We start from the raw sequence: 17,284 nt of genomic DNA on the forward strand, positions 1-17,284 counted from the left end.
TAGTTTTCGGGTCATGCAACAAAAGTTAAGCCAACAAAATTATATACTCGAAATATTTAAAAATAAAGCACTCACAAAGGATATATAAGAATTGCATATGAAATGTCCTACCTGTCATTTCCAGAAATGAACGCATTTTGGAGCCTCTTTTGATTATATTTAATCCATAAAATTCTTAAATAAATTAACATCAGATTTCAAAGTACTGTCTTGAGAAATTTGAATGAAAAAAAAAATGCCAGAAGTATAAAAATATAGAACATAGTTTTGAAATTAAAATGCATTTTATTAATAATAAATTTTCAAGACGCTCAGATTTATTTGCTTGCATATTTTCGGTAAACTGCAAGCTATAACTACAGTGCGTTTACTGCAGTCATTTTAGCTTAGTTAACGAATACTTATAATACAATCCACAACTTTCTCCTATCTAGGTAGCATTTTAGCAAACATTTTAATTTCATTTTAGATTTTTAAGCAGATAACTGGCAAATTCTTCTTAGAACTAATGTTGTAATGTGGCCACGATTCATGTGTAAAAACTTTCACTCTTTCTACGCCTTTTTTATTGTTTAATTTCCTTCTTTCTATGCCTTTTTTTCTCATAACATGAAAGAAAAAGTAAAAAAGATGCAATGCAAAAACTATATTTCTTATATTTATTTTTGCAGATGGAGCATCATTTAAAAATTGGCTGTTTATTTTTGATCCTCTTATATTCCACTTGTAATGCTGATAAAAAAGGAAGGAGGCCCACTGCTTCCCATGTTTTGCCAGTCCTGGAACTAGTGGAGCCTAAAGGAACTCGCTATGATCCGGGCCCAGAAGATACCGATTCGATTAATCTTAGGAATGCTTTGGGCAAATTCTTCGATTCCAAAGTAATGAGTGAAATGGAGCCCGAAGCATATACTTTATTTCCCAATGGGACAATAAAACTTGGTTTGCGAAGAACAAGATCTGGCCATATGGTGCCTCAAGGAACCCCTCCAAAACACATTAAGAGGCTGCATTTACAAAGTGTGAAATTAGGCGATGGTAACAGAATAAACTTGAAGCTTGGCAATAAAATGAGAAGAAGGTATGATTTTAAATTTCTTTAATTGTGTCAACTTGTAAAATCCTTGTAATTCTTTTTACATGTCTAACAATTCACTCGTTATCTGCCAACACTCATTCAATGAAATCCATTTGGACAGTGTTATAAACACAGTGAATCTAAAAATGGCAAATTTAAAAAGGTTTAAGTCAAAATATTGCAAACTTAAAATTATACAGTAAGCTTAACTTAGTAGAATCCTTAAACTATGGCAGCGTACGAATAATTACTTCTAAAAAAAGCAGTGAGGTGATACCTTTGTATCAGCTTTAAGTATGCTTGGTTTTCATGAGCACAGAAGTCCCATGCACTTCATAATATAACAACTGAATGCATCTCATATACTGTGATTATCTTTATGCTGCACTTCCTTGCATTTTCTATAGAAACAAGATGTCTCTAAAGGTATTATTTGAGAAAACTTCGAGTTTTGTTAGAAAACTGTATTGTGACACTTATATCCGCTCTTCAAATTCTGTAAATAACGTTTAAACTTACTTTGTGTATTATAACATGGACAATAAAAGTTATTTTCATTCGTAGCATAGATACAAGTTGAAGTTAAAGAACTAAAATTATTATTATCTATGTATATTTAATGCTCGTATATTATAAGCTATTGCGAAACTTAAAATTTAGCCTAATTTCATCATATACAAACTAAAGTTAATCCATTTTCCTTGTTTCTTATCAGGATCAGTATTTATATTAGGATGAATCAAATATTAATGATATTATACAAAACAGAAATAATATTCAAATTCCCTTGGAATAAAATTTCAATGAATAAAATTCAATTTGCATTACTACGTTAATATTAAACATGTTCAAAATACAAATGCTACCAGTTATTTTAATATCACATATAATCCATTATAATTTTCCCTCTTAGCTGGGCTTATGCTTCAAAAGTTAGATAATACGTTTTTGTTAACATCTAATGCTTGTCCAGTTTAAGCTCCTACACGTTTACTTAATTATGAAGTACATTAGACTGCATATTTTAACTTCATTCAGCTATTGCATAAGTTAAGCAGAAGTATTTAAACTTATTTTTCCATTGATTCTAAATACATAGATTAAAAGATCTCCTGCGATCAGTAGATAACAATTTTCATTTTAAAAAATCTTAATTATTATAAGATAAAATAATTGCGACATCTTTGGGGGTATTGAAATTGAAATATAACTTGACTAACTGATCTTCATACATAAGATATTCGCAAGAAACACTCCCTAGATATAAATATATAAATACAATCCTTATTTATATGCTAATTCAATAGCTGCTGTCTTTGAAAAATAGTACTATTTCAAGAAATTTGCAATATACTTTCAATACTCCAATTTCCTTTTATATCTTCTGCTTTAACATCTTTCAAAATCGTGTAAATCGTATTTTCTTATTTTATTTAGGCATTCGCTCCAAATATCAAGATATATAAATAATAAACTTAAAAATTAAAATACTGAAAATTTACTTAAAAACATAAAAATAAATTACCCTTTCTTTCAGATTCCGTGACTTGCTGTGGTTGCACAGCCACTGCCCTCTCCTCCAGAAATGGAAAGACTTAGGACCTCGCTTTTGGCCAAGATGGTTCTTGGAGAATTCATGCGCTCCTCGTCCAACTTGTTCTTTCCCCAGAGGTATGATGTGTAAGCCTCACAAGTATGAAGACAAGGTGCTTTTGAGGTGGCATTGCCAAAACTGGGACGAGAAGAAAAACTGCGAATGGCTCAAAGTGCAATATCCACTTGTAACTGAGTGTCGATGTGGTTGTCAGTGAGCAGGTAGGTAACTTTTAATCTGCTGCCACTAATTTATACATTAATTAATTTTAATATTTGATTACATAATTAATTTGATTACATAACTAATTTATACATCCTGAAAACCATCACCCGTTACTGTCAATGCAAATAATTCCTGTAAGATTTCAATTAAAGACTTTAATGTTTTACATGAAAACTACCACTAATTTAAAGCATCAGAAAAATGCAAAACTTTTAATAATGCTAATTTACACAATGTAACATAATGTAATTATATATATATATATAGTTACATAGATATAGATTATATATATATATATATATATAGATAGATCGATAGATAGATATAGATATAGATATATAGATATAGATTTATAAGAAAAGGAGAGGTTAAATACTAGCGACATGTTTTTTTTTAGAACACAAGGACATTTGAACTTCCTGATTCCTGATACTACATGTAAAACAACGTCAAATAATCTAAATCAAAATATTTAGGTGAAAACACATATCCATTATACATTCAATAGAAAAGAGAGGTAAAAACTAAAAACAAATTTGTAGTATTAGTCCTACGCTATAGCTGCAGGATTGAAGTAAAATAAACTTAATGCATCTAAAGAAAAGTTAATTGGAGTCAAAGCCAGTCAAAGCAATGATTCCTCAATATTATTAATAATTTAATCCTTGTATAAGAGTTTTAACACAATATCTAAATAATTCAATTAAGAAAGAATCAAAGTAGTACAAATTCGAAAACTAAAAATGCAAAAGGGAAAAAAATATGCAAGACAAAAAAATAGAAATATAAAAATTAATCTTCTTTTACTGAAACTCCAATTCAGAAGTCATCAGGGGAAAATGAATTGAATCTTCACAAAAGTCGATTAATATGCTTCGAAAACGTGTTTCGTTCTTCTATGTGGTTCTCCTGTACTATACTGCTAGTTTTGGGCCAATTCATTAGTCCAAATTGAATGTGATATTAGAAGTGGCTTTGATTATGTTTGCTTTTCATTAATATTGACATAAATGCAATGCCACTTACAGCGCATAAATTAAATTTTGGTGTTTGAATTTAATTTTTTCTTTTATTTAAATCATATATGTATAATAACTGCAGTCTCCTACGAAGTTGCACGTAAGCAATTTACAAATTCGAGTTATGTAAAGGTATACGGCGTAATGTAAAAGTACGTATTTTACACCATTTTCTGTATGCCTTATGAATTACATAATAAATAATATTACATAAGTGTTAAATAAATGGTTATGCATTACATAAGTAACGTTACATTATTTTACATAAATAACATTAAGTATAAATTTTAACTGCGTTATTTTATATAGGTAACATCAAGTCATATTTTAAACTGCTAGATATTAAAATATTGCAAAAAATTAGGTCTTATAAAATTTTTGAGACAGTTTAAAATCTTTTGGCAATTTACATCTTAGCAAAAAATATGAAAAGATATTAGTGTTTAATTTTAACTAATTTAACACTAACGCATTTTTAATTTAAACTAAATAAAATGATGTAAGATTTTAGTTCTACAGCTTCTAAAAAAAGAAATTCGCACATGTATTATTCAAATATCGTATAATATTCAAATAGGATAAACTCTTTTTCGTAGTTTATTTCTAACCGTTAATTGGCTGATCAGTGTAGAAAATTATATGAATATTTTCAGCAAAGTCAAACTTTATGCATTAATTTAAATAAAAAAATTTCATAACCTTATACAAAAGATAATACTTAAAACCTTAATCCTTTCAAAACCCAGAAAATTTGATGCTTTGAAGTATTTCCTTCAAAGCAAATTCATATGACTTACTGCATAATATTTGCAATAAACAAAATTTATGATTAAGTATTTCGAAGATTAATTCTATCGTGGACTAAAAAAATATTTAATCGTTCATATTTTACTTAAAAATAAGTAATAAATTTGTGTCTTATAAGTTGATGTACAATATTTGATTACATAATTAATTTTGGAATCATGTTAGTAAACACAGGTTTCCGTGGTTTTTGCAAATGGAAAACATTTTTGTGTAACCTTTCATCCGCCAAAGTGGCGTAGAGAAAAGAAGCAGTTTCTGTTAATTTATGGGGGAAAGCTTCTAATTCAATCTAAAAATCATATTAAATTACACCAAATAACTTAATCTATTACCCAAAATAAATAAATAAATAAAACCCAAAATAATAATATTCTAAAACTTCCTGCAATAAGCACAAAAACTATATAACATGTTTGCAGTATATTGTTTCTTAAATTGGAAGGAAATCCACGATACTGAAATATTGAAAGGGAATGGCAAAGACAAAGTTGGGATAAGCTGTATCATCGGAAGTTAAGTTATAGGAGATGCAAGGCCAATGGAGTCAACAAGAAAGAAAACCAGGATCATCTATAAAAATATACGCATCCACAGGAACAGGAATTGTAGCCTCAAAATTCACACAAAGTGCAATGTAGCATGCAAATGTCGTTTGAAAACGTATACAAATAATTTTAATCAATTTCAATAATGTGATAATGTTCATTTAGTGCGGATGAGAAGGGAACATCACGCAGCATTTTAATGGAACATTGCTGTCACTCACACGCAGTTTATTTTCTGTTTTAGTACTTCAAACTGATCACAAAAATGTCTTTGAAATATATATGACATCTCAAAGACAGGTGTAGAAACTGTATTGCACCAGATGGCGCTGTGTGCGCTTGAATTCTTCAGACTAGTGCAGAACCTTGATGATTGCGAAAGATGTAACACCAACGCGAAACATTAACTAAAGTTTATATGTGCCTCTCTTTGTTGTAAATGTATTTAATTGTGTCGTCAATAAAATATGAAGAAAATAATAAAAGGCGAGAATGCGTCTGACAGGTAAGTGAGATTTCTTTATATTTTGATTTGAATTGAGTTTTAGCGACAAAGAATGTATATGCGTATTTACAAATCTTTTTGGTGCCGAAACTGGGGATCGAACCAGGATAGAGTATCAATCAAATACAAAGATTTATTTAATCGCTGTTTGGAAGGGTTGTTGTTGTTTGGAAGTCGAATGCCTCCATCAGATTTAAATGCGAATTGGGATATTTCTATTATGAAAATTGAATGTTGCGCCGCATTAAATGAAAAACTAACGCAGTTTTGGCAGTTAGATTCAATGGGGATAAAGAAATCTCACTTACCTGTCAGACGCATTCTCGCCTTTTATTATTTTCTCCATATTTTATTGACAACACAATTAAATACATTTACAATAAAGAGAAGCATATATAAGCTTTAGTTAAAGTTTCACGTTGATGTTACATCTTTCGCAATCATCAAGGTTCTGCACTAGTCCGAAGAATTCAAGCGCACACAGCGCCATTTGGTGCAATACAGTTTCTACAACAGGCGAATACTACGAACATTTATCTTATGTGCTACGAACAGTTAGTTACCTGGTTTTACTACTAACCGTATCATAGTCCTCTTAATGCCAGAATGATCAAGCTTTATCAGAGTAATATTCTTCTATTTTGTCTTTAGTGAATCGATCATAATGGCTCCTATAACTAATGCAGAGTCTTACAGTGCCTCAGACACAAAATCCTTAACAGAAGTTCACAATCAAGAGAACAGCCATGCAAGAGGGACGTTGCTATTATCCTTTCAAAGAATATACTTGTTTACATATTCTGCAGCTTTAAGAAATAGCATTCGGAGACAACTAACAGAAGCCGTAACTAGGTCTCGTCATCCACTAAAGAGACTATCACTAATTTCCCAACATAGGCAAAACCATCTAGATCTGTGCCAGTCATGGTCCTTTTGAACAGTGGTCTTTCGGAGGCATGTTGTTTGTAGTGAAGAATCTCTTTTTTTTTTTTTTTTTTTTTTTTGTTTCAGTTCAGGTAACTATTACATAACTATATGTAGAAGGGAGAGGCCAGCGTTTTGAACCGGCATTTGAGTACTTAAGGGGCACACTCTCGTCATACTTGGTTTGACAGTCTGGGCAGAGCAGTCATCTCGTGGGTTAGCTGAACGTCTTTAGTTGAACTGTAAGGCAAACTGACACATATGTACACTGATGATATTTAGCCTAGATAGTACTACCTATCCTGATTCAGGCACAATGCCACAAGTCTCAACTTAAAGAGCGCCACTATTTGAACTTGTATTCAATGATATATACATACTTAGAAACTTCACTTTTACGGATAGTACCTAACATTAAAATTAATACTCTCGTATTTCAATTACATAGTTTGTAACTATGATACCTTTCTCTATTTTCCTGAATTAAGGTATCTTTGACAAAATTAAGTTGCATTTTATTAAGAAAATGTGTAGAGATATTAAGAACATGCATTTTATAATATAACAAAACCAAAAATGATTTTATAGTTCAAGCTAAAAATTGCATATGGAACATATTCTGTAATTTCAAAAGCACAAAGAATCTACTATATTAGACTCTTTTTTTTTAATTTAATTCTATTTTTAGTTTCATTTCTCTCCAAACCAGGATCTTTAAACAGTTATTCGCAGCATACTACTGTCTTAAGGGGAGTATGGGCAAGATTAAAAAGGGAGAAACAAAAATAAAATAGAGATTAATTTCGGATCTTATGATCTATTTTTCAGAAAACAGGTGAGAATGCGAACCATAATACAGGGCTTTCAAAAATACATAGCGTGATTGATAGGTCTCTGGGAAGTATGTATTAATGAGAAACAAATGGAAAACATTTAATTCAATCATTCAAAATGATCACGAATAAAATAATAAATTTCAATTTCAGGATGTACATCATGAACAGTACAACAGACGTCATAACGCTATTCACGTTCAGTCCAAAATCTGGTATGAACGTCATCTCTTGCAATAAAACGATCCACAGTATGTCCAACTAATACTGAAGTTGATACTGGTCTCAAAAGACAAGAAAAAAAAAAGCACAAAACTCTCATTATTGGACACTTCTTATCGATTGCAACAGATACTGATCTTTGGAGAGTCTCGAATATGTACATGTGTCACGCGCGTATTTTTAAGACTACGCGCGGTAGTATGCTCGTGTTTAGAATATACACGCATGCACATATTCTTTGTGAGCGTCTCATTATATAAAAACAATTTCAATTCATTTTACATGACACATACTTCACAGAAACCTCGTGAAATTCGTCATTGCTTCTCGTAGGCTCTTTATTTGAGAAAAAAACGTTTACTACAAGCAAAATTCTTACTCAACTCATATATTTATTAAACTCATACATTTATTATACTTACTTCTTGAATATATGCTTATCGACACTAAATGAGGTTTTTCAACAGATATCTCTAAGTAAAATTTACCTCTTGATAAACCAAAATCGTATATAAAGAATATTTGTTGAAAGCCACATTGACGTTTTCGTTACCCTCGGGAAATTAACTGTTATCGAAAAACAGTATCTTAATATTAAAGGTATTTCTCTCGCTTTCTTATCATGCTTTCGTAGCATAGTGGTCAGCACGCTCGACGTGTATTCGATAGGTCTGTGGTTCAATCCCGGCGAGGGTATTGCTCATTGTTCACGAATCCTACTTTAAAAAAAAAAAAAAAAAAAAAGTAATGTCTCTACAAAGTAATCAAAAACATAAACCTGCGTTATTCGCATTTACGTTTTTGATCAATGCATTATTTAAGTCATGTGACATTCCGCATATTTCTTTAGTTGCAGTTTTTAGCGTGGTAAACCCATACAACGCTACACTTGCACATATCATATACAAGAGCCTCTACACAGGGTTTTGAAACGCAGATTCATGTATGTAATACGGTTTGCTCAGAAGTCCCAAACCCTGCAAAATAACTCTATATTTTTTAAGAAGTTGGCTACCAATGTTTATTTCAATCTTTAGCGTATTAACGGAAGATTATTAGACAGCTCTACAGCCTATTTTCAAATAACTCTGCAGAACAAATTAGCCACTTTCTCTGCTAAATTATAGTAATGAAATTCAAACAGCTAAAAGATCTGCGTTACCTAAGTTGCCTTAACTGTCATGAACTTAATTGCTAACAAGCAACATTTATAATTTGCAATATGCTGTTGTAACAGAACTCTTTGAAAGTAACCGAACTATTTTATCGAACGCCATCTACTAGCGACGAGAACAACTTGAACAACCTCCAGCTGCGATGAGGATGGGTACTCCAACACCATGTCTCCGTGACTCGAACGTTCATTCTAAATGTTAGGTCTTTCGTTTTGGTATATGTTCTCCTCTAGTATATATTTTTACACCTGTTTCTGTTCTGTGTTAATAAATACTTTTAGGACTAGCCAGCGTTTGTGTTTGTAAAAGAACGGTTACACTATCATATTTCATCGACCGATGGTCGAGTAGATAAGAGTCAAGTTCGTCTCGGGTTCGAATTTCAGTAAACCCCTGGTTGCATGGAAGTTTTCATAATTTTCTTCATGTGTAACACAAGTATGAGGCATTTTCTCTCAGAAAGATTTTACGAAGACATAGCTCCTCTTAAATAAATAGTGTACTTTCCCGTAATTAAACAATCAAACTAATAAAACCTTCTGATAAATGCTGATTGCTTAATTAATTTCTTCAAGCGGGTTTCTATGTGGTCATTTTCGTTTGTTTATTGCTATAAGTAAGGCTGAACGTTATTTCTTTATGATCTTTGTATGGTGAGAATAGTAAAACAGTTTCTTCATCTAGTAATAAATACAAGATCGCTCAGAAGGTATAGTGGTTAGGGGAGTTGACTGCGATACCAAACAGCCTGGGTTCGAATTCCGGAGAAGGCATGGTTTAACTGTCCGTCGTTTTCATAGTGAGAGTGATAGTGATGGAGGACGTGGGCACTGTCCCTTTACCTTAATGGTTAATCAGTACAACATCACGTCCACCATTATCCAGAGCCGCTGATGGGGTTCGCTGCGCGGGTCACAGCACTTATTGTTATCAATGAAAAATATAAGTACATGGTCATACAGGGGCTTTTGTAACATGCTACTTTTACATTCAAATAATGCAAATTAATAATCAAATTACTCTGGGATATGAGTACATGCAGAAAAATGCATAAATACTGTGATACATAGATGCTAGTGTACATTCTACACTGATTATTGATAAATACTGAAAATACAGCAGACTGATTAATAGTATTGAAATAGTTTGAAATTGAAAATACTGACTGAAAATACTGAGAATATTGAAAATACAATGATGTTTAAGTACGTTCAGTACATTTTAGTTATTCTGAGTACACTTATATACAGAATATGCTTTATATATTCTGAATACGCTTAGTTTTCTGCAAAATGCTTAGTAGCACGAATAATAGATTGATAATGTTTACGTTTATGTACACATGAAGAATAAACGTGTTAAAACTTGATATAACCAATAATGGAATACATAGTTAGATATAAAAGCGCCAATAGTGGTCTGCAGTGCCATAATAGTGCTGATATTCATATTTTCTGCACATGCAGTGCTATACAGTACCATTATAATGCCAATAATGATATTAATATTAGTATTCCTAATAATTCTAGGAGGCAAAGGTGGCCCATCTATTAGGTGCTTCCATAGTAAAGTGACCACCATTTCTGGCCTTAGTAGTGGCCAAGCCGAAGTCGGCTGAGGGCACGACATAGGTTTGAAAATAATACTACTAATAAACACAAATGTCTTTTCCCAAACAATGCAATCTTTGAATCTCTTAAGCAATTTCTAGTCTTCCCAGCTATTTAATATTTGTTAATAAGGAATTAAATCTAAGTTTATCATTAAACTTCATAATTTTTTAAAAATTATTCAGCAGATTATTTCTCTAAAGCCTTGTTCTTGAGAGCAACATATTTATAAAATGCTTTTTCTTTGATTTCTTTTGAATCATACCTAGGCTTTAATTTCCTTTTACTTCATAACTAATGAATGAGATTTTCCTGCACAGTCTCTTAAAGAACTGATGAGAAAGAATGGCGCATATATATTAAGCCAATATGTTTATCATATTGTGGTTTACATTGCTGGGAAAAAGAACACGAAAAAGTTTTATTCGAGGAAAGGACTGAAATGAAATGGATTTCACTTCTTTGTACTTGCATGCCCGATTTATGTAGACGATAGGTCTAGGTCACACCATCATGTTTTCGAAGGTATAGAATGAGATTGATTATCATTTATACATATTCCGAGCTATAGATGGCGCTCACACCAGAGGTGCACTAAAAAACATTAATTCCCACTGCAAATGTCGTTCGTTTTCATCAGATTTTCCCCGGATACCCTATATTTAACATCATGTAATTAATTTACCGGATACCCTATATTTAATCCCGTAAAAATTATGTTTTTCTTAGTCGCTAAAGCTCAAAAGTAATGACAGTATTTATGTTAAAAATTAAAAAATATATTTTAAGCATAACAAAATTTCAAGCTAACAAATAATAAAAAATATAATTTAAATACAAGATTTCAAGCTCAAGAATGTTTAACTTTATCATTCATATAGCAAAAGGTAAAAGAATAATAGTCTGACCAACATCTAAAAATACGAAGTACCACAATTTCAATAAAAGCCGAATACTTAGGAAAACATTTCCACATGCCCTTGTGTTTACTGAAAACAATATTTGTGTCATTTACTTTCAATACTTGTAATTAAAAAACAGAGATAGAATGAAAAAACAAGCTTTGCTATGGGAATATATATTTATATATAAAAGGTGCTGTGTGCCATTATAGCTCTGAAAACCAAAGCAATCTACAGAACAGGAATGGAAATCTAATCTCTGATATAGTACAATATATATTTATATAATATATAAATTCTATTTCTTTAATCTACGTAATTTTGATCACGATTTGCATAAAAAGTTTTAATGCCAATATATTAACATTTTGCCGACTCTCATGTTGAAAGACTGAAATTTAGACTTGAGACATTATTTAAAAGTTATATTTCAAAAGAATTTACTGTAATAAGAAATTTGTTGCAATGACGAAATCTGTAAGCATTTCAATCATGTTTAACAGTAAAAGATATGTACGGATTTACTGAATATACGTGCTTTTGAGGTCTTTGAGTTTTAGCTGAAAATTTATTGCAACATACGAAACAAATCTTAAATCTAAAATTCCCTTTTAACAGATGGAAGAAATGCTGATGCACATTTAAAATAGACCTTAAGTAAACTTTGCGTTTTTCTTTCACATGACCGAGTCATTCAAACAAAAAGGCCCACCAGCGGCCGAGCGGTAAAGACGCTGAACACTGGCTGTTCGGTCCGAGGTTCGATTCTCGCGAACGGTTTGGCTGCATGGGCGTTTTCGTGGTTTTCCTCATGTGTAATGTGTATACGAGCCAGTTTCCCTTAGAAAGTCCTCCACGAAGGCATCCCTCCCTTTAGGCAGATAGCCCTCGTGTGCTTTGCCATAATTAAATAATCCAATCCAATCCAATCCATTCAAACAAAAATGAAACAGCTTTTTAAGATTCTAATATACAATTTTAATTTAACAGTCTAATTCAAAAAAAAAAATATATACAATTTGATAACTTGTATATTTTATTACCTTGTGTATAACTTATTACAGTCTAACTAGCCTATTACAGTCAAATCAGCCAACTAATGGAGTTATGTTGTTGTTGTCGGGTTCATATTACTTGGAACAATGGTAGCCAGAGCCTACTCCGAAGAGAAATTGGACTTCTATTTTCCACCCCAAATTTTGAGGGAATGCACCCCGGGGAGGATCCAGGGGTCTCCCACTCCTCTCCTGTCCCACCAATCCACACGAGAGGAATTTCGGCTCACTGCATATTTAGAGTGCCGCCATGCTGCACCGACACTATGTATTTACAAACATTCATGTCTTCTCCGGGATTCGAAACCGGTAGTAGGTGTAGTAGGCTTCCCTAACCACTATACCGTCTGAGCGGCAATGGAACTGTGTTTGAGATAAAAATGACAGAAACCTCTTTCTTTCGTATGGGAAATTAAGTCGGTAGATTGGTAGATTTAAAAAGCGGCATATCAGACTACAGTCGATCATTTGATTAACTTTATTCCCAATGACTGCCAGCTTAAATCGCTGCGATACCTGCACTGCTGATTATTTTAACGTTTTCTTCTCCAAGGGCAGTGAAAATAGAGAGTAAGGTGAAAACATGCTGCAACCAATGCTTAAACTGTTAATGTAGCAAAAATTTTACAAAACATACATCCTCTCACAGCAGAGCTCTTGCAGATTTTGTTATGTCTGAAAAAATTTATGTTTTTAATAAACTTTAAACTTTGACTGATGGTGCCGGACAAAAATTAACAAAAAAAAAATCCAATATCAAATAATTCACATTCAAAATCTAATTCATAATATTCATATATCATTTCGACATTCTTATAAACATTAGTATAGTAAATCTATCAATCAATCATATAGTGGTAGTACAATTTAACTTTTTAGGTTTGCGTTTTGAGTAACCTATGCCAAGGAAAAATCAATAACTCCAAATTCAATTAAACTCCATGTTTCTTAAAAGCCTCCCGGCTCAAACAAATGGAGGGACATGACAGACCACAGTAAATTATACGCTACATAAATACACAAATGCAATTAAATTTTAAACACACATTTATTAAATTCTTGAATATATTATATAATTAAATAATGGATAACTGATCAGTATCCTACAACATATTTTTACTCTGAAAAGTAACACATAATGTCACACACATTTACAGCTTACAAAATTTAATATACCTTAAGATGGAAAATAACACATATCTCATTCCAAAATTAACATACTCATATTAATTTGTAAGTTTACTATTTTTGACGTTCAATAGCTCACTAATTAAGCCGATAAAACAAATCTTTAAACCTTCCTTTACAGACTTTAAATTAATTAGTCATTATTCAAAATATTCTAATCCTTTAGTAGTTTACATATATAAAATAAATAATTTCCGTTTACGTAATTTGAAAAGATAGAGAGGTAGACAAATTTAAAAATCACTCACAGATGGAAGACAGTTTTTCTGGATTGAAGAATCTTTAGTGTCCAATCCACTTGGAAATGAGCTAAAACAATTTTTTTTTTCAAAACACTTTCAGAAGCGTCCATTGATTCAGGAACAGCCTTAAATATGTCCATTAAGTGAGAGACAATTTCCGAAAGAAAAGATCTTTAGTGTCCAATCTTTTTTCTGTCAAAACACTTTCAGAAGCGTCCATTGATCTCAGGAACAAGGGAAGCATGATACCTCCTTCTGGAACAAACCTGTATCTCATGACAAATTTCTTCAACTGGAATGTCTCAAACATGACTATTCAAGTTCTCCAAAATACACGATGAAGCGGCGAAACTAAATTTTGGGTAGAGCACTTTTGGCACAAACTTCTTAGTTGTAACCAATCTCTCCTGTCTATGACGAACAATTCTAACTGGAAAGCCTCTAACATGACAATTCAAAGATCTCAAAATACACGATGAAACGGTAAAATCAAATTGTGTGTAGAGCACTTTCTCCATGCGAACAAATTCTCATCAGAGGGAAAGCGGCGAGAAACCTCGCCTCAGACCGAGTCGCAAGCCCCCCGCAGGAGGTAAAGCCGCACCGAACTTTTTCTTTACTGCCTTACATCTTCGCAACTCAAATGTCTCCAAATCCGACGCAACAGCCGGCGCCCGCGAGAGCAAGACCCGCAAGGGGTCAAGCCCCCACTCCTCTTCTTACTCTTAGCTTGAAAGAATCAGGAAACAGAATGATTTCTAGCCTGGTGCAAGCACCCAGGAAATCTCGGTTTCTCCGCCTCTGTGAGTTCATAGGCTTTCAAAAAAATCATAAAATTAAATCTTACCAATCCCGGAATTTTATGTTATCCAAATTGAGAAAATGACACACCCATGACGAATCAAACACCAGAAAATCTGACAATGAAATCCGAAAAACATCTGCACTCATAACGTGAGAAAAAGAAATAGACCCCCTAACTAACAAGCGAAACTAGCTTTTACGAGCATCCAATTATCTAACTTAGTACACCTCCTACTGTCTTGAAGTAAGAAAACTGCAAACTTTAACAAAGCGACAGGAAAGCGATTTCCGTTTCACACGCCAAGAGTTAAAAGACACACGACTCCCAACTGCCTCCATTGTTAGAAAAAGGCTATAACCAATAAACCAGACGTGTGTCCTCGCAACCGTCTCCTGCCTTTGTTACAATTCCTACTCAAGAATAATGAGTTAAATAAAACCTTAAGAGCTTAAGAATACTCTTTTTTTCCAGATTAAAATACACATGAATACAAATAAAAATATTAGAATAATAATAACTTGAAACACATATTAATAATTGAAATTCGCGACATAACAATTTGAAGTATGCAAAAAAAAAAAAAAAAAAAAAAAAAAAAAAAAAAAAAAAAAACGGGAGCCAAAAATTGTCACTTGTGCACACCTTACGTTTGATCTTATATTGTTACTGCATCGAATTCGGGAGAAACGTTTTGCACTGACTGGCATTCTATTTTACAGAAAACGCTGGGCTCTCTTGTCGTTGTTTCCGAAGCTACATTTCTCAATTAAAATCCCTTGCCATATTCTCATACTCTTTCTAGCATTCTCTCTATTATCATTAGTGATACTTTAATCATTTTAAATTTTGCCATTGGTGTGCTGGAGAAAGAATGATTTTTGTTTCTCTCAGTCCTTGAAACCGTACGTTGTACCATATAATCAAGACTTAAATTTAGCCGGAGAGCGGTTGAGCTATTTCTTAATTTTAGAATGAAATTATAAGTCTACCTAGAATTCTAAATAATACAAGGACTGGTATTTTATTTCTTTCATTTAACTATTTTATCGTGAATTTAATAATTAACGAAATTTTTATTTATATCTTTATGTTTTATTAAACTTCAGTTTTAATTTACTTATTTAATCTTAGTTATTTTAATTCTTAGTTATTTTATTTATTAGCCCAAACGGCGTTAGCACAGCAGTGCTATTAATTTCGTTTTGGCATTTTACGTCGATTCGCTATAAATGGCGAATGACTTTTTAAATTGTTGCCACCAAATATTAAGGCCCTGTATTGCATTTAAAAAAATTAAATAATGAAGAATCTGCATAAATGTATCTATGTTTTTCACATTGTGATAAAACAACGATGCGTAGAGCCATCCAATTTTGAATAACGTACGTTTCCACGCGATTATGGGCATCTGGAAGCCCAAGTTTGGAATTTGGAATTTGTTTTATTATCTGTTTCATATTTTTTAAAGCAATTATGAGTTTTGATTAAGAAATTCAATGACTTTAAAACGAGCAATGGCAACACTGTAACGAAAAGAAAAATTTTTATCTCCAGCGCGCGAGACTGTGTATCAGAAAGTATAAAATACTCTTTTAAAGATTTTGTGATATTGCTGTTGAACTGAATTTTATGGTTTAATTGCCCAGAACATGATATTTAATAAGTAAAGGTAACGCACAAAACGTTAAAAAAACATCGCTTTGAGTATAATATAAAAACTGAAAGCTTTAAGATTTTTTTTTTTTTTTTTTTTTTTTTTTTTTTTTTTTTTTTAATATTTTTCCTGACAGCCTTCTATAGAAGTTTGGCATTTCTAATTTTAGAAATTAAGCCTTGGGTGAAAATGACGGTTTAAGATATATTTAATAGATAAAAGTGTATATTGAAAAAGAGATAACGTTAAATAACAAGGTGTGTGAAGCATAGATGAAAATATGTGCCTAAAATCAATTTGTGAGTCCTACAGATGAATACCGAAAATAAAATATTCTATCTTCCTTCACTTTGCAGTAAATAATTACATCCCTTTTCACTGGGGTCTGGCTAATAAAAATAAATATGGCAGAACTACAACAAGAATTATCGTTAAATAATGAATCATTAATTTTTGTTATAAAACGAACATTTCACGTAAATCATTCAACTGTGAGGTATACGGTAAAATAAACAATGAAATAAATAAACAATAAAATAAACGTTAATAATTAAAGTCCATTTTTAGAAATTTTAACCTCCACCGCTATGGAATGGTTTGTTAAATTTATTTATTAATTATTTAATAATATAAAGTTATTTATATAAAGGGAACGCTAAACCGAAAATGCCAAATGAAAGTATTGTATGAACGTCTATCTCCATTATCCAATATTAAATGAAGTTCATTGCAATGAATAAGACTTGCAAATTTGTATTTTTTTGTATTTTTAAAATTTGAACTCTTAAAAAACATTTACCTGCTGTTTATTTTTTTTAATGGGATAAATGTTTATTTAAATGTGTTATTCTTTCTGTTCAAGGCTGAAATTTGTTTACCAAATGACTGCTTTTCTTACGTA

At 31.9% G+C, this 17,284-nt stretch overlaps 1 protein-coding gene and 1 long non-coding RNA gene across 2 annotated transcripts in view; one reads left to right on the forward strand and one right to left on the reverse strand.

Moving 5' to 3' along the window:
- LOC146997603 (uncharacterized) overlaps window positions 1-17,284 on the reverse strand; it is a 56,810-nt gene that overhangs the window by 26,935 nt on the left and 12,591 nt on the right. The window contains exon 2 of the long non-coding RNA XR_015040713.1: window positions 2,604-2,918. This is a non-coding gene — a long non-coding RNA (uncharacterized LOC146997603). The remainder of the gene's footprint in view (window positions 1-2,603; window positions 2,919-17,284) is intronic.
- LOC118205521 (noggin-like) overlaps window positions 1-17,284 on the forward strand; it is a 47,263-nt gene that overhangs the window by 10,948 nt on the left and 19,031 nt on the right. Inside the window, exons 2-3 of the mRNA XM_085815177.1 lie at window positions 672-1,081; window positions 2,616-2,893. Of these exons, the coding sequence (XP_085671303.1) occupies window positions 672-1,081; window positions 2,616-2,889 (684 nt within the window). The 3' untranslated portion in view covers window positions 2,890-2,893. The remainder of the gene's footprint in view (window positions 1-671; window positions 1,082-2,615; window positions 2,894-17,284) is intronic.

Source organism: Stegodyphus dumicola, chromosome 4 (assembly GCF_044657685.1).
Source record: "Stegodyphus dumicola isolate Sdum_Otavi_A_Nest chromosome 4, ASM4465768v1".
NCBI classification, from domain to species: domain Eukaryota; kingdom Metazoa; phylum Arthropoda; class Arachnida; order Araneae; family Eresidae; genus Stegodyphus; species Stegodyphus dumicola.